Source organism: Schistosoma haematobium, chromosome 3, assembly GCF_000699445.3.
Source record: "Schistosoma haematobium chromosome 3, whole genome shotgun sequence".
In the NCBI taxonomy this organism is placed as follows: Eukaryota; Metazoa; Platyhelminthes; class Trematoda; order Strigeidida; family Schistosomatidae; genus Schistosoma; species Schistosoma haematobium.
The window spans coordinates 46,739,187-46,760,830 of record NC_067198.1 but is presented as its reverse complement, the minus strand read 5'-3'; the positions used below and the strand labels follow the sequence as shown (position 1 = coordinate 46,760,830).

At 35.7% G+C, this 21,644-nt stretch overlaps 3 protein-coding genes across 3 annotated transcripts in view; 1 reads left to right on the top strand and 2 right to left on the bottom strand.

Moving 5' to 3' along the window:
• FBN3 (Fibrillin-3) overlaps positions 1-4,126 on the top strand; it is a 109,239-nt gene extending 105,113 nt beyond the window's left edge. Inside the window, exon 17 of the mRNA XM_051214009.1 lies at positions 3,307-4,126. Coding sequence (XP_051070034.1) covers positions 3,307-3,362 — 56 coding nt within the window. The 3' untranslated portion in view covers positions 3,363-4,126. The remainder of the gene's footprint in view (positions 1-3,306) is intronic.
• A 6,529-nt stretch (positions 4,127-10,655) lies between these two features.
• Positions 10,656-12,143, bottom strand: MS3_00000158 (uncharacterized protein). The gene is made up of 4 exons (XM_051208042.1): positions 11,479-12,143; positions 11,328-11,433; positions 11,169-11,273; positions 10,656-11,116 (listed from the first exon to the last, which is right to left on the bottom strand). Exons 1-4 carry the CDS (start codon positions 11,568-11,570, stop codon positions 10,964-10,966), a joined length of 456 nt encoding a protein of 151 aa, XP_051070033.1. The 5' UTR covers positions 11,571-12,143; the 3' UTR covers positions 10,656-10,963.
• Positions 12,144-12,241: 98 nt separating this feature from the next.
• MRPL50 (54S ribosomal protein L50, mitochondrial) lies at positions 12,242-20,581 on the bottom strand (the record flags this gene model as incomplete). The annotated part of the gene is made up of 4 exons (XM_035729530.2): positions 12,242-13,056; positions 15,419-15,572; positions 15,638-15,747; positions 20,558-20,581. 4 exons carry the CDS (start codon positions 20,579-20,581, stop codon positions 12,709-12,711), a joined length of 636 nt encoding a protein of 211 aa, XP_035586631.1. The 3' UTR covers positions 12,242-12,708.
• Between the last annotated feature and the right edge of the window lie 1,063 nt (positions 20,582-21,644).

The window sequence follows — 21,644 nt, the reverse complement described above, 5'->3', positions numbered from 1 at the left end:
AGAGGCGGGATTGCATATGTGCACTGTTGACGATTCCCATGATAGGATGAAACGGCTGACCAGTGTTTCTAGGTTTTCCATGGTGGTCTAACTATTAAGATTACAATAATATTCACAAAACCCCTTCTGATATTAATAAAATTATTCATTCTATTATGATTACTGACAACCTGAGATATATCATTCTATTTACAGTAATCATAGATTGTTGTGTTAATTATCTTGACTAAATTTAATTGAATGAATTCAAGTCATCAAAAAACAAACAAACAAATACAATAACTCTAGAATTTTCCATCTGATATATATCTCTTAATTTTACCAGTTATCTTAATAATTACTTTACTTTACTTACTTACGCCTGTTATCCCTTGTCGTGGAGTATAAGCCGTTGACCAGCATTCTTCAATTCATTCTATCCTAAACTTTCATTTTCTACTTCTATTCAATGATTAATTATTCTTCTCATTTCAATGGTTAAGATCATGAGTCAGTTGAAGCTAGACCACCACCATGAAAAACCTGGAAGCACTCGACGGCCATTTCGTCCTATTGTGGGACTCCTCAACAGTGCGCATCCACGACCTCGCCACCTGCGAGATTCGAACCCAGGACCTACTGGTTTCACGCGCAAGCACTTAACCACTAGACCACTGAGCAGGTCCTGGGACGAAACGGCCGTCCAGTGCTTCCAGATTTTCCATGGTGGTGGTCTAGCTTCAACTGACTCATGATCTTAACCACTGAAATTACTAAAATATCCACAAAACCCATCTGATATTCTTCTCATTGTCTATCTTCATTTCTCGTCCGTCTATCCTAATAATAGGACAATATAAATTAAATGTCTAAATGAATTTAAAAGTTCATCAGAGGAAAAAAAACCAAACACACACACACACCACACACACACACATACATATACACATAATTGTCCTAAACTTTTTCTATGAAAAGTATTACAAAAACACACAATACCCCTCTCTTCTTTTATTTTAATGACAAATTACTTTTATGGAAATATTTCTTCATTCATCTGTGTTGCTATGGTAACAAGAATAACTAATTGCTTAAAAGTGAATATACTTTTTTCTTAAATCATAAATGATTAACTATTTATTCTATTTTAAATCATATACATTTGACAAATTTTTACAAACTATATAAATCATGTATGATCTGGGTTCGTTTGTTTGGTTTTCATTTTTTTTTTATACAGAAAAACAAAAAGAAGTATTTGTATTTCGAAATGTATATTATTTTTAGTTATTTAAACTTTTACTACTAACATTTATATGTTATGTATATATGTTCGGTGCTTTAACTGATCCTCAAATACAACATGGAGAACACTAATCTAATTACATTTGATGGCGGAACTCTGGAAGATGTAGAATCCTTCACATAACTGAGAAGCATCATCCATCAATAAGGATGATCAGATACAGATGTAAAGGAGAGGATTGGCAAAGTAAGAGCCGCATTCTTACAATTGAAGAACATATGGAACTCAAAACACCATTCAACCAATATCAAAGTGAGAATCTTCAATACGAATGTCAAGACAGTTCTACTGTAAGGAGCTGAAACTTGAAGAACTAATACAACCATCATCAAGAACGTACAAGTATTTATTAATAGCTTTCTACGCAGAATACTCAACATCAATTGGCCGGATACCATCAGCAACAGCCTTCTGTGGGAGAGAACAATCCAACTTCCAGCTGAAGAAGAAATTAGGAAAAGACGATGGAAATGGATAGGACATACATTACGCAAATCATCAAACTGCCTGACGAGGCAAGCCCTAACTTGGAATCCTGAAGGGAAGCGGAAAAGAGCACATTAAGTTGAGAAATAGAAGCAAATATGAAATGGATGAATAAGAACTGGAAAGGAATGCCCAGAACAGGGTTGGATGGAGTGTGTTGGTGGGTGGCCTATGCTCCTCCACGAGGAGTAACGGGTGTAAGTAAGTAAGCTTTTACTGGGTTGGTGGACACGGAGAGTCCATCTAGAAGAGTTGGAAAACCCTAATTTCAAATCAGTGATGCATATAGACTTCAGAATCATGAAGGAATAAATGGCATATGAACGTATTATTAGTCATCGGCTAACATGTGACTGCATCTCCTGACATTGCTCCATTGTCTTGTGGACTAGACCTTAAATTCAAAGACTCAGTGTTTGGCCTTCTAAGAAAATAAACTGTTTCAGTTTGGGCACCCGGGAAGTATTCCATCCACCACACAAATCGAGTGATTTATGTAGTGAATATGTATTTCGTGCTCCCTTGTACCAATGTTTATGTGTTTTTCAAAAATCCCATATCTAAAAATAATACTGATTCTTCCTTAATTTAAATGAAACTAGACAATATAATCATATCAAAATACATGGAAATGAAATCCTATGCTTAACCACTTTGTCGTCTGGTTACTCACAGTTTGAATTATAGCATTCTTCAATTAGAGGTTACCAGTATAGAGTTGAAAAAGAATCAATTTAAAACGGATTCGTTTAACAATAAATGCTTGATCCATATAAGGATGGGTTTTGTAGATATTGTAGTAATTTCAGTGGTTCACCATGGAAAACCTGGGAGAACTGGACGACCGTTTCGTCCTATTGTGGGACTCCTCAGCAGTGCGTATACGCAATCCCGACTCGAGAGTTTCGAACCCAGGACCATTAACCATTAGACCACTGAGCTGGCCGGTACCCAATGGTGTTAATGTCTGATTTCAAGTAATTCACTAAATTAAGCGATACATCCATCATTGTCTTCAGCGAGTTACTATCTCACGTCAGACCCGGTTGAACTCCACTTGTCACTCCTTCTCACTAGAACTCTAGTAAATACCTCTTGAAGCCAATCCCTAGTGAGCATATGCCGATTGATACCAGAAGTGGTTTTGTGGAATTTTATAGTCTTCATCAAACGTTCAACAGAATTTAATGAATTACACAAATAAGCACATTTATATCAGACAATGGAAAGAACTAAAGACAACAATAAGTATCATTACCAAGGTTTGATTTGATAATTTCAAATAAACTAAGTACCGAACAGATTTGGCTATTTATTTTCTGAAGAAGTGACTTACACTGAATCATCAAACATCAAAAAATCTGATTTTTCTACCTATTGGAGTATATATATATATATATATATATATATATATATTTATAATATATATATATATATATATATATATATATAAATAAAAACCCCAATAATTTTGTATTACACATTTGACTACTTACAAGTAGTTAAACATTAACTAATTAAATTCTCAGTTTTAGATTCTTCCCAATTACAAAATAAATCAACATCAATACATAATACAACAATTTTTTAACACAATTCTATGGATTCATTAAATAATTTAGTATATTTTCAATTAAAAATTATATATATCAAACTAGCTAATAATCAATAAACCATACCATTAGCTTTCTTCACTCTATTTGAACATGCATGAACATTCACAAATGTAAACTTCTTCAAAGACAATTTAAAAAAAAAACATTGAAATTAGCTATTTTACAAATATGGTAGAAATATTAACAATTTAATGATCCCTTTAACATAGAACATTTGGGTTAACATTAAGATGATACAACATGCATAATTACAACAACAACAACATCAAAACATCGAATCAAATTCGTCTCGTTTCTTCATATGGATATCGCCTTTGAATCATTTAAAGAATCTTCACTAGATATATTATAGTCAATTACATATCTAATATTAAATGTTTGCATGAAAAATCTTAATAAAGAATTATTTATTTTGAAATTCGTTTTCTTTTTTTCTTTTCTGACATCATTTTAACAAGTACCCACCCAACAACAACAAAACACACTATACACCACCACTATCACTATCTGTAAAACTTTATGGTTCACAGAAAAGAAAAATGAACAAGTTGAAGTCATACCCTGTATTCATGATAATATTCATCTCATTTTATCATTGTCTGTGTGTGTGTGTCAGTTATTCCTATTTAAACAACATAATATTTATTTAATCAAAAATATTTATAAATTTATCATCATTAGAAATGTGTTTAAAAGTCAACTGTCTATTTCATATACATATATATAATGGTTTAAATTATTTTGTTTTCTGGCTAGCGTTTTCTTGACGTGTTGGTTTTTTACAGGATGAGGTTACTAACCCTATACCCAACCCTGCTGTTTTATTCGGGTTTAGGACGGGCAGTAACTACAAAGGGGCTACAAGCGGAGTTACAAACATCACCTTTTGAGATATCTATAGCGTTTACCACATCTGTAAATCTGAACTCAAAATTGCTTCCTCCAATAATAACATAATGAATAATTACAACATACGGATAGTGGAAATAATAGCTGTTAGCTATGTTCAAACTTGGTAACAATTTATCACAGCAAGCAAAAATTGAACCAAGAACAAAAAATATGGGAACTGTTCCCTTTAAACAAGGATTAAACAATTATACAAAATTGAGAATAACTGCTATAATGATTGAGATAAATCAATTATAATGATAAATGTTATAAGTAAATGTAAATTTTACAGAATATTACATGACAAACTTGAGTTACAACATAAGCGTAGAAATTGCTAAGAGAACAACTATTTACTGAATATTAATAAGTAGTATAAAACAATACACAAAAGAGTCGAAGGTGAGTGGATAGGGACAGAACGTATATCACAATTGATTGATCACTGGGTGGTGATCAATGTCATGTGTGTCAAGCCCTTATTTAGTACAGATCGAATGCTATCGACCATGTTGCAATGTCGCCACCAGTCTAGGTGACTTAACACTGCGTTCACTATGCACTGAGATTAGATGGTGGTTGGAGGTAGTCGACAGGAAGCCCTGGACCCGGGTTTCGTGCTACTTGCCACTCGTCAGCAAGGACTCGACACATATGACATTGGTCACCACCCAGTGATCAATCAATTGTGATTACATCTCAGTCCTAAAGAAGGTCGGTCGCGGCCCGGGGTCACATCCGTCACGATGCACCAGTTTCCTCAAGATTACATTAACACCTTGCTGACGAGTGTCAAGTAGCACGAAACCCGGGTCCAGGGTTTCCTATTGACTACCTCCAACCACCACCTAATTTCAACAGAACGAAAATATATATATAGAGAGAGAGAGACAGCAATAATTATTCATTCGTCTTCTTATTACCATGAATAACATTGTCATTATAGTTTCACAAGAGACCATCCTGGATCCAACCCTATGAGAGTGAGCTACTATAATATCGGCAGCATGTTTGTGATGCGTTTTCCTAGTAGCATTGCGTTCCATGAGCTGAATAACATCAATATTATACCATCCAGTAAACAGAATTAAGTTTTCTCAAAAGTAGTCCACCAACGGTAAATCATCCCGTTCTGATGACTACTTTTTAAACCGGTTATCTAGGCAGGTTCTATTATCTGCAAATATTTTTTTCATTCTCTGTTGGTCTGTGACTATCTCATGAATTGATCCTGATTAAATGATTTAATAAGCTGAATCCATTTAGACTGATTTCACACTGAACTGAATATTACATTCTTTTTAGAAAATCCCAAGAATTTTTGAAATTTTGATAGAGACGAGAACAGAGAAGGAATTTGCATTTTCAACTCGTTTTTAAAATTCCCTTGATCCAACATTTTAGCACCTTCATGATCTAATGCCTTCGTGGTTGTTCCCATATATATAAATAATAGTAATAATATTCCTATTGATATTACTTACTTGCGCCTGTGACCCCTCGTGGAGAAGCAAATGGAGGTCACCAGCATTTTTTATCCAACTCTGTCCTGGGCAATCCACTTCAGTTGCTATTCATCCTTTCAATATCTGCTTCCAATCCTCGACGCAGTGTGTTCTTCGGCCTTCCTCTTTTTCGTTTCCCTTTAGAGTCCCAAGTTTACGCATGCCTCGTGATGCAGTTTGATTATTTCAATAATGCACAGCCTATCCATTTCCAAAGCCTTTTCCCGATTTCCTCCTCGTCTGGAAGTTGGTTTGTTCTCTCCCACGGTAGACTGTTGCTGATGGTATCCGATCAACGGACAATCGGTATCTTGTGTAGATAATTGATTATAAATACTTGTAGTCTTTTGATAATGATTGTAGTGGTACTCTAAGCTTCAGCTCCGTACAGTAGGACTGTATTGACGTTTGTAATCAAGACTCTCACTTTGATATTGGTTGACGGTGGGCCTGGGTTCCATATGTCCTTCAACCTTAGGAATGCTGTCCTTGCTTTTCCAATTGTTGTAACGGGTGGACTGCAGGTTTTGATAAGCAGCGTTCCTATTGATCGATTCAATGACACGTAAACACGGACGAACGACATAGTGTCTCGATTGGTCCTGCTTCGCTGTCTAACCCAGCCAGTTGAGTCCAGAACGCAAGTCACAGCCTCTGAGTTATGAATCATTATATTTCAGACATACTCTATTTATATACCAAACAAACAAACCACATCGTACCATAAAAATAGAAAACAACATTTACATAATATGTAACAAGTGAAATAAATATCGACCAATAGGAAATGTCCATTTAACGTCCAGGGACACCATTCGACTTGACACGATAATTATTGGTATATTTCTCTGCATACCTAACACCAATCCTCGCCTTTACGTCTGCATCAGATCTTCCACGTTCATCGATGATTCTTCCCAGGTACGTCAAAGTTTCTACCTCTTCCAGAGTCTCTTCATCAAGTGTGACTGCGTTGGCTTTCTCCGTGCTGTATTTTATGATTTTACTTCTTCCTTTGTGTATATTGAGGCATACTGATGCAGAGACAGCTGCTATACTGTTTGTTTTGACCTGCATTTGTTGTTGTGCATGGGACAGATAGGTCAGAGCATCTGTGAAGTCCAAATCGTCTATTTGCATCCAAGCTGTCCATTGTATTCCATGCTTCCCCTCACATGTAGAGGTCTTTATAATCCAGTCGACCACCAGAGGAAGAGAAAGTAGCCTCGTTCGACTCCGCTCCTCACTTGAAATGCATCTGTCAGCTGTCCTCCATGCACCACTTCGCAGTGTAATCCATCATATGGATTTCGGATGATATTGACAATTTTATACCATAGTGTCGAAGAAGTTTCCATAATGTTCACACTGTCAAATGCTTTCTCATAATCAAGGAAGTGGATGTATAGTGATGAGTTCCACTCAGCTGATTGTTTAACAATGATCTGTAGTGTCACGATTTGGTCTGTGCACAACTGATTCGTACAAAATTCAGCTTGTTGATATCGAAGCTGGACGCCTATTGAGTATTTCATCCGGTTCAGCAACACTAGTGAAAACTTTTCCTGGTATCGATAGTAGTCTGTGCCTCTGTACTTCCCACAATGTCTCAGATCTACTTTCTTTGGCACCTTGACGAGGTAACCTTCTTTACATTCTGTCGGCACTTGTTCTTCCTCCTAAATCTTCGTAAATGGAAGGTGGAGCATGTTTGTTATTACTTCTATAACTAACTTCAGTGCTTCAGCTGGTATATTCTCAGGTCCTACTGTTTTCCCACTCCTGATTTGTCTGATTGCCATTCTGATTTCTTCCGTCGTTGGTGGACTGACATCTATAGGAAGATCTGTGTGTGCTGATTCGATGTTCGGTGGATTCATTGGAGCCGGCCTATTCAGGAGTTCCTCGAAGTATTCTACCCATCTGTTCCTCTGTTGTTGAATTTCAGTGATTGGTCTGCCTTCTTCGTCCTTGACCGGTCTCTCTGGTTTACTGTATTTCCCTGCTAGTTTCTTCGTTGTATCGTAAAGCTATTTCATATTTCCTTCTCTTGCAGCTACTTCTGCTGTCGTTGCTAGGACTTCCACAGATTCCTGCTTGTCAGCTTTAATACTCCTCTTCACTCTCTTGTTTGCTAATGCGTATTCAGTTTGTGCCTTAACTTTCATTGTTCTTGTTCGACTGTTGTTAATTACTGTCTTCTCGTTCTTCTTCTTTTCTCGAATCTTACCCAAGGTTTCGATAGAGATCCACTTCTTATGATCATGCCTCTTGCGGCCCACCACCTCCTAACATGTTGAGGTTGGTGATTCTTTGATTTCTCCATAGTAGTTTCTTCTTCTTTCAGTAGATCCCGCAAGACTCGTAAGCTGTTGTTGAAAGTTATCTTGCATTCATTGAGTTTGTCAGTATCTCGAAGGAAGGTTGTATTGGACCTTTGTACTGCTGTTTCCCCAGTTTTCCAGTGCTTCTTTAGCGCCAGTTTCATCTTGGCCACAACCAGGTGGTGATTTGAAGCTATATCAGTTCCACTCCTAATTCTCACGTCTCCCATTGACCTTATGAATTTTTTACTGGTGCGAATATGACCCATCTGGTTCTCTGTGGTGTGATCAGGTGAGAACCAAGGAGCTTTGTGTATGCGTTTGTGAGGGAACATAGTGCCGTCTATAACCATTTTGTTGAATGCACATAGATTTGCAAAAATCTCACCATTCTCGTTCCTTTCTCCCAGTCAGTCCATGTCGTCCCATAATATTTTCATATCCGTTGTCCATTCCAACTTTGGCGTTTAGGTATCTCATCAAGATGGTCAGGTCGTTTCCTAGGCACTTCGCTATAATTAAAAGCATCCTCTCATAGAACTGATCATAATCGTCTTCATTATTATCATTGGTGGGTGCATGACATTGGATAACATTCGTTGTGATTCCCTCCTTCATTGTTCTGAAGGATGCTTTGATGATTCCGGATCCACGAGATTCCCACCCTATAAATGTTTTATGTGATTTTTGGGCAGCATCAGTGCAACTCCCTGAGTGTGAGGAGCATTCCCCTTTTCGTGAATCCCTTATTGATATACACATTACTATACTAAAAAGAATAATGAATTAGGATACTATATATGATGCAAAAATCGAGTTTATTAGGACAAATCCTAGATTGATAAATGAAGAAATACCAAGATCTTTCGTATGACAAGTAAAGAAACTAGTAAGTCCAAATAAAATGACTACAGGAACGAGCACAAAAATAATCAACACAACGTACTGCACAACACAGAAGATTCACCTTTTAGTTCACAATGCTTCATTGATTTATATGAATAGTGAAAAGCGTTAGGGTTGTATTAGGTTAAATTGGAATAGAATAACATGTCTAGATTCGCTCTAAACTCCACAAGTGAAAAACTTTTCGAGACACCCAGTTTCAAGTACACTATAAGCGAATATCTTAACTGTTAATAAGCAAAGTAGATGGCATAGCACCAGGAGTGCATATTTCATGAACGACTTAAAATAGAAGTTGAAAATCTAAAATCATAATTGGTTGGGCAAATACTTCCTGAAGTTTCCTGTAACTCACTAGTAATGATTGCGGCAATAAGACAATTAAGTCAGAACCACAGTAGAAAATATTACTGTGCCACAAAAGTTGCTTGGGATAAACTCCACGCTGTCAAGTCATCTCAGTGTAACGTAGTCAGTAACTAAGGTAATGCCTTCGCTTGTTTAGTCACTCAATTATAGATCTCTTAAAATAATTGCTATCATAGGATTAATTGTAGGTACGACTCTTGTCATGTTGTGATTTTTATTCCACTATAAATGACTGCGCTACACTTGATACGTCCGAAGCGCGATGGAGTGGTATTTTCCTCACAAAAACTTCGCATTTTTTATGTAAGCCAGAAAAGACAGCAGACCCCCTCCATCATGCATTACGATAGTGTAAATAATTATCGCCTCACTTTGGTTGGTTACTAGGTTCTAGATCAAAACTGCGCACGAGAGTGGAGTTTATCCCCACGCCAAAAATTTCCTGTTTGACAAAAACGATAGTATTACGAATCAAAATATTTTTTACAATGATTAACAGAAAAGCCTCACTAATCAGCAATGTAAACCGGTATAACACATCACCACTTAAATTTGTTTACGTCTAAGTTTTGTCACACCCTTCAATTAATGTATTTAACAGACGATGTTATTCGAACAGTAACAATTTGTCTTTATCTTTGCGTTACTATTATCATGTCTGAATGAGTATGTAGGCTTGATTACATGTGACAGTCTAAGCACATATTCTTCTTTCTAGCCTGATGTTAATTGCTTAAATCGCTCGATAAATCATTCGCTTTCCTATATATAGATAATCTTATTAATCCACTCGACCTCTTAATTCGCTCTCATTAGCACTACTGCCGGAATTCGCTTTGTGTCCCTGTGGCTTAATGATTTCTGCTATGCAACAATAAACTGTAATCGGCACTTCGTGTCAGCATTCTAAAATTCATACACCTTTGAGACTCACTTAGTAACGGTTATCAGGACGATTGATAACGAAGCCTTAATAACTACGTATGTCTGAACACCGATTACCACGACGTGCAATGCTGACTACTGTTGTGGATAATTGGAAGAAAGTTAGGGGCGGCCGAACCAAAACGTAGCATCAGTCCTTGTAGTCACTAACTCCTAGTCTTAACCATGTTGGTAGATGTAGACTAATTGGTTGGAGTCCGTGTGACTATCACAATGGAGTACGTGTATACACTCTTTGTCTTCCCTTAAACTATAAGATTAAAATCGCTTCATATCTTTCTTTCTACCAACTAATTCTTTCTTCCTGTACTATATTCTCAAATGTAATCTTTCTTTTATAAATTACCATCATTGAAGTAACTACTTTTATGAATTCAGTGTTCATCTTGCTGTGCTAGTGCAGTATGGCAACGTGGATCGATGCATATATGTGCCTGGTCCTACGTTGTAGCTGACTGACTGATTGACTGACTTAGAAACCATCGTGAAAATAATTCACTACACCAGTTTTCAATGGAATTTGTATACATTGTGCGACGTCTCCCAAAGATTATTAAAGATAATGAGAAAAATTTAATTTCAAAAAAAAGTTTTCTTTATTTTCCAATAAAGAGCAATACATATAAGAGGAAAACTTTAACTGGAACTTTCAACAACGGAAGCATTAGTACTAGTGATATCTTTGCTATATAACATTTCTAAAGATCGACAAACTATATCATCATTTAGATAAACCACTTTTGTTTTGCCCATAATTTCAGCTAGAAATATAGCAAGATTATGTTCACACTAAAGAGGCACATAAAGAAATCATAACACAAACACAACAACAGATATTTACCCATAATTCATATAAAGGATTAATATACTTCTGTATTGTATTAAAACAACGACAATAACGTGTGTAATTTGAACAGTAACTAACCGAACCAGAACCTGATTCTACCTATAAGCGATAAACGGGTTTAATTTATTTATGAAACCATAAATTGCAAATTACTCGAAATAATTGATGCTGAGATGATTTGGATCGTTCGATAGTTATTGAACCGCATTCAATAATCAATAATGCTTTCATGATTAAATCACCAAATATATTATGTAATCTTCCAGTAAATAAGATTAATATTTATTTATAAAAGGATACATACAATAAGAGTTGTTCATTTGTCAAGTCACAATTTGCTGGGAGTTGTTGTTTTAAATTACATTTTAAACCTCGAGGCGCGAAAAAGACACTCATTTAAAACAAGGTCATTGTAGGTCTTCTAATAACTATTCGAAAAAGAAAGAATTAAATAACTGATCAGAAATGTCGACAGTACAAGTATGAGACTGAAAATTCAATCCAGAAAAGTTATGCTACCGTAAAATATCGACTACACAATCATACGTGATAAAAAAGCATAACATGGAACCCAATATAGTATACTGAAGACAAACGAACTGACGATGTGGATAATGTAAAACCAGTAACGAACAGAGTAAAATATCCACTGCTTTCAACTTTACATCATATTGTTTAGCAGGTCTTCAATCATTAAGTGTTCCTAGTACAAGGGTGAACTACACTACTATCACAAGGTTTAAACAAGTCAGTCAGCCAGTAACAACGTAGAACTACGTACGTACGTAAATCAGTTCGACTTACCACACCATATTAGCACAGAGATGCAGTTGTCGATTCAAATCCCGTAGTGGTAGAGGTAGTAAGAGTATAAGTAGTAATCGGAAAGATTAGGGCTTGAAGATATTATTCAAGGAGTATAATACAGTGAAATAAATTTGAGAGGAGAAAAAAAGAGACAAGGAGGAATAAGGAGATCAAAATTTGGGAGAACACAAAGAGTGGATGCACCTGCGCCATTGCAAACGATTTTGAGCCATATCATTCAGGGTCTCTAACCATCGGTTGCTATCATCTCGCGGTCCCCAACCAGGTAGTCTACACCTACCAACATGACTCAGACCACTTGTCAGTGACTTCATGGACTTGTGCCATGTTTTGGTCTGACCGCCCCTAGCTTTCTTCCAATCTACTCCTATACCATTGAACATCGCACGTCGGAGCAGTCGGTGGTTGGGTTGGGCATACGTAACACGTGACCCAGCCATCTCAACTGATGAAGTTTCACTACTCCATCAATTGATATGCCATCCTTACCTAGTACCCGTTTCCTAACAACTGCATTACTTAATTGGTGGTCCCAGGATATACAGGTTTAAACAACACAAAAGTAAAAAGAAAAAAACAGAAGAAAATCTTTATCATATAGATTATTAAAGTATATTTTCATTGAAAACAATACATGAATATACAGATTTGCATTGGTACATAAATATACTAATGCCTATACAACATCATTGAAGGATAATCTTGACTACATATCTTCATATTCAACTCGAATACGTTTTAAACGACTAACACGATAACTTGGATAGTTTCTAGTAGCAGCCAAATTACTAACAATTGTTGATCGACCAGGATAAGCATTAACTTTGAAAAAATGATCTTCATTTGGATTATAACGTACTGGTTCTAATTGTATATTTAAATTCGGTGGTAATTGACAAACATTATTTCTGGCATCTGATGTTAATTTATATAAAAAATCTGGTGTTTCTACTGGTGTCATAAAATAGCTGATTAAATCTTCAATAGAATTAATTTCATGAAGGTAACTATTGGCAATATGATGGTTAAACTCTGTAATACATGCGGTAAATATCTGTTTTAAAAAATAAAGTAGCATATAAACACAATCTGAATAAAAATAATATCCATTTCAATGAATAATTTGAATATAATAGTCAAGTTCATGATGGATGTATTAATCAAAACTAATTTTGACGAGTCTTTAATTTATGGACGACCTTTGAACGAACCTTGAGTGACCTTGAGAAATATTAGCCAATCAGCAAACAGTCGGCATGGAGTAAAAACATGTTATATAAAATCACAGAATTAACGTAGATACAATTCTTTTACATGGTTCAAAAACTCCTTAAGGTTAGAAAGAGGTTCAGAAATTCAAAAATCGTAATCCATACGGTAGAGGAAATCACCAATATGGCTTCATAATAAACGGCCTCTTGAGCCATTATAAGGTCGCAAAAACTCTTTCAGCTTCGACCACATGGCTTCAATATTGTTTGTGTGCATTCCGGTTGTTGAGTGCACAAAATGCTACTTGTGGATAACGACACGATGCACGTAACCAAGCCTATGTAGGAGTTTGTACGTTCTCCAAACACCCGTATATATTGTAGTACCTGGCTGCAGCCAGTGTTACTGGTGTTTTGATTATCCAGTTCGCAATAATTGTCATAATTTGCCTTAGTTAAGAATTATATATAGGGTTTTCATCACAAACTGACATAAGCTATAATGCCAGGAATCTATTTAGCCAAATAGATGAAACGCTTTCGCACCAAAGTCCGAGATCTGTTATCTTATACCTAATTGATTCGTCCACAAATTATAGTCCCGCCGTTTTATTTGTTATAGCCGCTCAATTATCACGTTTTGTACAAAATTCCCTATGAACCGATCGTACGTCAGCACTAAGCACTGAAGTTGGCGCCGTAACCTTGAAATCTCTAAAATGCTTCTGATTGGCTCGTCCATAAATTAGAGTCTCACCCTAATTTCTTTTAATCGATTAGAATGCATTGACTCATTCATTCGGAGATCAACAAGGTAACTGTGATCCATCGTCAAAGATATTAGATGGTATGGTTAAAAATTGATCAGAATGATACAGATACACTTTCTTTCTTATTTATCCTTAAAGCTTCATTTTGAATAATGGTTCAAAACATTTATTTCTTTATTCTATGCATTTATAGCAGCTCAGATGCAATGGAGTTTGTTCATATTTAATTTGGTTAAACCCTTTTGTTAACTTATTTGATGGATAGAGACATTCGTACAATAACAACTTATCTATACTATTGTACCTTTATTATTGTTGCACTTGTATGAATATGTATACTTGGACAATCCTTACTACCTACGCATATATATTCATTATGATAGCCTTACTATCAGTTGCTTAATTGATTCGATGATTCATTCATTTACCTATGTACATATATATGTATATTTTAATCCTGTTCACTCGTTTGCCCGTTTGCTTTTCGGCACTACTCTTTTATGCTTGTTTAGCGTACCTGTAATTTTGGTTATCTATGCTTGGCGCAAGAATAAATAAACGTAATCAACACTTCGTATTTGCCTTCTGATTAATACACCGTTGAGGCGTTATCTAGTGACGGTTATCAGGACAAACGATATACGAAATTTAAAGATTATATTGAATACCAACCACTACACTTTATTTTTACAAACCTCTTATACCTAAGGCTTTTTTGAAGCTATTCAAATATTTTGCGCATGGTGACAACACGTAAAGTGCATTTTAAGTTAACTGAAAATATGAAATCACAAGTTTATATGGTATGATAACATGTTTAGTGAATAACTACATAATGAATGAACTCATATTTAAAAAATGGGGGAAATGGTAAGCTAACTATTAGTATATATGACAAAAATAAAATAGCAAATGCCCTGGTACATGCGAGAGTTAGCTCTCCCCCTCGAAATGCTCTCACATGAACAGGTGTATGCAACGATTGTTAGGGAAATCCTACTCACTACCTTCTAATGGCATTACTGTTGTTTACGGAATTGAGAGGACGAAAATCGAATGTCCAGTGCTTTAACCGGGTTAATGGATACGGAGTTGGGAATCCCTGACTCCAAAAAAATGGTGCACATGGGCTCCAGGATCCCGAAGGGACAAATGGCTTATTGTTGGTCACAGTCTACCATGGGACTGTATCTCCTAACATAGCTCCACTGCATTGTGGATCAAACCATTAGGTAGAAGATTCCGGGTGTAGCCCCTAAGAAAACCACCCGTTTCAGTTCGGATACCCAGGCAGTATCCCAGCCCTCACACAAATCGAATGATTTATGTAGTGCATATGTATTTGGTGCCTCCTTGTACCAATGTTTATGTGTTTAAATAAATAAATAATAGAAGATTTGAGATTTGTATAAACAATTGACTAAATTAAATTTACTTTATATTTTTCATCATTATTCTGAAAACGATAAGCTTTCCATTGATTATTGTTTGATGAACTCAAATTGAATAACTTTTTACTTAAAGCTTCAATACGTAATTCAACATCTTCTGGTGGACAATAAGGATCACGATTCATTAAAATATTTTTACTATAATATAAAATCAAAGTGATAAGATCAATGAGATGTTAAGTGAAAAAAAATTATTTCATTACCTTTTATCTGCCAGAGATTGTAATCTTGAAGTGAAATTATAAACTTTTGATTCATTGAACTGATTTGTTGATAAAGAATTTGATAATATCGGTATTTGTAAATACTTTCTCTAAATAAATAAGTATTGAAACTTGATTTCATCTTATTAGAAATAAAATTTTCAATATAATATAGATAAAGCATAAAAACAAACACTTGACTAATTTCTGTACTAATCATGATTGAGATCATGAACTGATTGATGTTAGACCGTCGTTGGAAGCCTGAAGCACCGGACGGCCGTTTCGCTGCCACAATAGGACGGCCCTGGTACGGCCGAGAGAGAGTCCGCTCTCGCTCTCGAAATGATCTCACATGACCACACGTATATAGCCTCTGCCAGGGAAGTCCTACTCACTGCCTTCTCATTGTAGCGCTGTTCTTTACAAAATTGAGGGGAAGAAAGGCATGGGTATCCCATGAAATTCATCGACAAACATATGATGGAGAAGAAAACAAGGACAAAGATACCCACCGTCCATAAGAAGGTACTATTCATAAAACTACAATTCATAAATGACACCATTGAAGAAACCTTGACTCAGAAACTAAGAAGAGCCGTACAAAAAACATTTAATGCTGCCAGATTAAATGCAATCTTCTACAACTATCCTAAGATAAGAACAGCCAACAAAGACAGACTGCCTGAATTCGCCAAATCTATGTGTATCTATCGTTTCAACTGCTCCTGTGGAGCCAGTTATATTGGGCGTACAATTCGGCAAGTCCGTCATCGCATTACTGAACATCATCCGTCGTGGTTAAACAAAGGACAGGTAAAAGTGATTAAAAGTTCTATTCTCTCTCACTTGGTTGACACAGGTCATCAAGTCGAATTGAATAAAGCTTTTAAGGTTATCTACAATATCCCATCTAATTTGCCACATGGTTTACGAGTGCGCCTCTTGCACATTGCGGAAGCCATCGCAATCCATGTTCACAAACCTGACCTTTGCATTCAAAAGAGATTCGTACAACCACTTTCCCTGCCCTGGCCATCATTTTAAGATTTCCTTCAAAAGAACTATTTTTCATACTTCTTCCATTTTTATTTTAATTTTAAAATGTTTGTAATTTTGTTTCTATCGCTTTTGAGCCTTATAACTTCTCAACATTCATCTCTTGATTCTTACGTAACTACTATCCTATTGACCATCCGGTAAAATTCTGTTCCTTCTTTGTTTCTTACATTACGCAACTTAGCAACTTCTTGATCACTTTGAATATTAATAATCCTCTTTCTTCCAATTAATCAATGTTAATTTAAATGTCATTATGTAATTATCATTACGTAACATATCGACTCGATGAGTATTATATTATTATTGTAAAACGTATATATATTAGTGTAGAGCCATGATGAAAAACTAATTGAAAAGAAATTTCTTCGCTCAATTCGTTCCTTCTTTATTTAACAAATGGCAAAATGGGAATATTCACTATATTAAAAACTTAATAATCTCCTTAACCCCTATGCTAATGATTTTCAAATGGCCTAAAACAAGTAAATAGGTTCAATGTTCGATGGTTAACATTAATATATAATCAGCAAAATAATACAACATTGAGTTGCAAATGTGAACGTAATTATTTGTTTTACATTGAAGAGCCCATTTTATCTACTGGTTTGTAATCAGATGTTTTCGACTATGTTGGTTTAAAAATTATGGATCTATTGTAGACTTATGTGAAGAATTTGTAATATTATCATTGGTGGCGTTTTTGTGGACATCTGAACGATGAAGTGATATTTTACACCCTCACATGAAAAATGAAATAATATTACATTTACTTATCTTTTCATCTTGAGTAGTGTACTACAAATTGAAAATTAGCTTATCAGAGTATTATACTTACGTAGATATTTCGGTAAAGTTATATATACATATAGTGATCAAACTCAAGGTCCTGTTTTTTGTTTACATAGACAATATATACTTATTGTGGGGTGGATTTTCTGATAGACGTGATATTTCAATAGTTAAAGTCGATGGATAAAATGTTAATCGATAGATGAACGCTATGACATAATATGATCGAGTGATATCTACTCTCAAGACCGTATTACTAACGTAGACCTCCACATGACTAAAAATCAAAAACAAGACTGCTAGCCACAAAAATAGCTTTTCATGTGGTTTGCTTATATATAGAAAATCTGAACACAAAATAAATAAGACAAAACGCCATAAGCGATTGGAGGAAATTGAGTTGTAGATCATTCATCTTCTAATCAGTTACGATCTGATTATTGGGTCTAATCTATGGGCATCGTATAAACAATGGATGATAAAATATGACACAATGTGATATCAAACCGTGGCATTTATCTTTTAGTTTCCGGTCTACTATGAATGAGTTTTAATCTTGGTGATTTTTCCACCTATACTGTACTTACTATTTGTCTTCCTAACATTTATTTCATTACAGCGATTGCTTAATATAACAACTTCAAATAACAAACTTATCCAAAGCATCAATTGTGTATCTATAGGAGTGAGGATCAGACTGATGGAATGAAGGCTTAGTAGTTAGGGGTCCGTCTTTTAAACACAAGGTTTTGGGTTCGAACCCCGCCACACCTATTTCAGTTAGACTAACCACATGATATCGTTAACGTCCACACTAAGAATGTGGGTCATAAACATGAACCTAGTGAATGAGTTACCTCTAAACATTAAACTATTATAATGACAGTATACATGAGCAAGAAAATTTATTGCCAATATGTGGTTGAACAGCGCAGTTCAGAGAAATAACCAACAACTAACTGATTGACATAGAAAACAGCTAAGACATAATTTATTCAAAAAATTGCAACCCCAAGTTTTATTTCCTTTGATCTATACCTCTTGGCGGTGTTGCTGATTATTACACCCAAGTTTCAACTTCGAAACCTGTTTCGCCTACTCCGATACTTACAGCTGTGTAGTGAGTAACCACTACACAAAATACGTCTTGGAGCCAAGTACGCAAATATATGACAAGTCATTGAGTTGTAATCTGTTTACGTTAAAATAACTCGACGAAACATTTCAACTAATCTACAACTGTTTTCACCTCCAAAATGACAGGAAACGATGCACCACTGTGCTACCAACTACTGAAAAAGATCATGAAAAGGCCTGAAACGCCTGTATATCTTTTATAAGGTTTGAAAGATACATATGAATAAGTTTGAAAACAAATCCGTTGAACTTTTTACGTGCCTGTCAGTCAGTGTACAAATCAGATTATAGTTTCGATAAGAAAAGCATTGAACACTTCGCTTTATAACCCATAAATATTTTACAAAAACTACATTTAATCTTAAAGACTTTGGGAGTCTTTACATAGAACAGAAAAAATACAGAACCAGATGTACTTTCATTGAAGCATTAGGCTCCATATAATTCGACTTTCTAACTTTTGAGAAACTTTAAGAAGAAAGGATGTTCAAAATTCGGTACTTAGTTGACCATAGATTGCTAAAGAGTCTATATTACTTATTTAGATAATTAGATGTATGACTATTCTCAAAGGGTCTCTTTTTAGATACAAAGTGTCATCATTTCAAAATTTCTCTACTTCTGGTTCGTTGCATATTTATCAGCCGTTTCTAAACCATACCTTTTCAGTTTCCCAAGTCAAGGACGTATGATGTCACCCAATAGGTATGGTGAGTCTAAGCTGAAAACTTACCATAAACATGAGTTGAATGACTTAACTGATGGTTAGTACAATACAATAATGTCCTACGAAGGAAGAACATCCTGACCAATTTCTACAAGCAGATGACCAATGAAATTTTGTTGGTTATAGTTTAAAAAAATAAGAACCTACAGGTCAATCTAGGCCTTTATATTAAAGATACAACGACACCACAGAACCATAGAGATTGACTAAAGATTTAGACAATCCAATTCAGACCAGAGGATTACAAGTCTAGGCTTCTTCTCACCAATCAATGTTTGACCACCAATATTGTGATCTTAACATGCCAATATGAAGATCAATGTACACAGGATTTGTAGTCTGCTTGGTAGCTAAATCATTAATAGGTCCCAGAAGTTATTGTTATATATTATGGTAACTTCATAGATTTTTATGGTTTATGAAAAAGCTTGAAGTACCCGCAGATACGGGAACCGAGTGCCTAGGCAAAACTCCACTTGTAAAACAAGCTTGAGGTGTTCCTATCATATGGGAATACGAAGATCTATCTCAAGTACGTTTTACGAAGGCTTATTGAATGATCTAGAGTTATAGTCGCCATAATCTGGTTTTCTGCATGATTATATCTTGGATGAGAACCGATTTTTCACGATAACTCTTCTCAAAGGTGACCGAAAAAATTGTTTGACTAATATTGATCACCATATAGTGACTCCAGAGTTAACCATACAAAGAGTGGCTTGAGAATCTATACTTCTTTACTCTGCCCTACCAGATTAAGTGTTCTGATTTTGATGCATAGCATACTGGGAAAGGTTTGGGACCGATATAACTTTTCGTTTTTTGACAAACAGACTAGGACAACTCAAAGGACATAGCAGGAGAACACAAGTAAGGGATAAGTAAACGACCCATGACATATAGGTTTTCACACCGTCACCCGTTCTTGAAACGTTTTGCCAGAAGTGACGTCCGCCCTTTCAACTAAACGCTTTAACATAAAACTACACACTTTCATCAACTTATTAGGAAAGGCTAAGACAGGCCATATGCTTTCTGTTACTAAAAAACATCGGATATCTGACTACATCAACCTAGTGCTAATATCCGATTAACTATGATTCCGACGTGTACAATGCAAAGAAAAGAATAAAATCTAGTTCCTTTATAAGGCATGCTGAACACTACTTCCAATTAACCATGAAGATATTTAAAGCAAGATTTACATTACAGATCGCGTAGCGCAGCATTTTGCAACAGTCGCGCTTAGCCTTGCACTTTAAATTATTAAATTTGTCAAATGGTTTTGGACGGAAAAGAAGAAGCTTTTGCTTAACGTGCTTCCGTGTTTAGTAGCAGTAAATCATCAATACCTTCAGGCAGGAACTTAAGTATATTTACCATGAAAGAGGAAAAAGAAAAAAGTTGGTAAATCATAGTAAGATGCTATCCTCAGTCCATTAGAATACTTAAAGTTTTCTCTCAAAGGACTCCTGAGAAGTCGCTTGGACTAGCTCAGCTTCCAGTGGATTCCAGCGTTTGACTACTCTTAAAGAGTATAAGTTGTGTCTAAAGTCGGTTCTGCTGAGTTATGTCGCTAGTTGCTCGCTGATACCCCTAAAGTTTGTGTTGGGACTAAGCTCATGTAGGTCTTTAAGGGGATACTCAGGAGTGTTCAGGATGCTGTAAGCCATTAGAAGGTCACCTTTAATGAATAAAGGTTCAGTGACTAGAAGCACTCTTCATAAGGCTTGATTTTGAGTCTCCAGATTAATTTCGTGTCTCGCTGTTGGATACGTTCCAGAGTCCCCTTTTTCCTTTTGATGTGAAGGAGGAAATACTATGTCTCCGCACTCTGAATGAGAACGCATTAAACTGTTGAAGATTACTTGCAAAGTTCTTCCGTCGAACTGGCCAAAAATGAGCTTAGATGTTATCAGTGCAAGGTTTGCTCGCGTTTGTCGCAGTTAGCGCAAGACTTCAACTAGTAAGGTACAGTCACTTCTATATCTTTTTCATTTTATACTGCTCTCTGTGCATCTCTCCCCAAAGTTTCATATCATCAGTAAAAAGCAATAGGTCTGACGATACCTATTGTGGAAAATCGTTTATATAAATCAAGGAAAGAAGACGTCCTAGTACTGAACCCTGAGGGATTCCACTGTGGTATTCCATAACCTGAAAGAAGTTGAAGTTAACCCTGATCTTGAAGTGTTGATTTTTTTATATGTGAAGTGAGCCAATCAATAAAGGTGATTTGATACCTAATCTTTTGAGCTTATTGGTAAGACATTTTTAGTTGACCCTACCAAA

Bases quoted from the DNA above. Each gene is read 5' to 3' on its own strand.
- MS3_00000158 (XM_051208042.1), bottom strand. From the start codon at position 11,570: ATGAGTGTCTTTTTCGCGCCTCGAGGTTTAAAATGTAATTTAAAACAA. The intron at 11,434-11,478 runs GTATGTATCCTT...ATTTACTGGAAG, and splicing joins ACAAATGAACAACTCTTATT to ATTACATAATATATTTGGTG. The intron at 11,274-11,327 runs GTAATTTGCAAT...TATCGCTTATAG, and splicing joins CTCAGCATCAATTATTTCGA to GTAGAATCAGGTTCTGGTTC.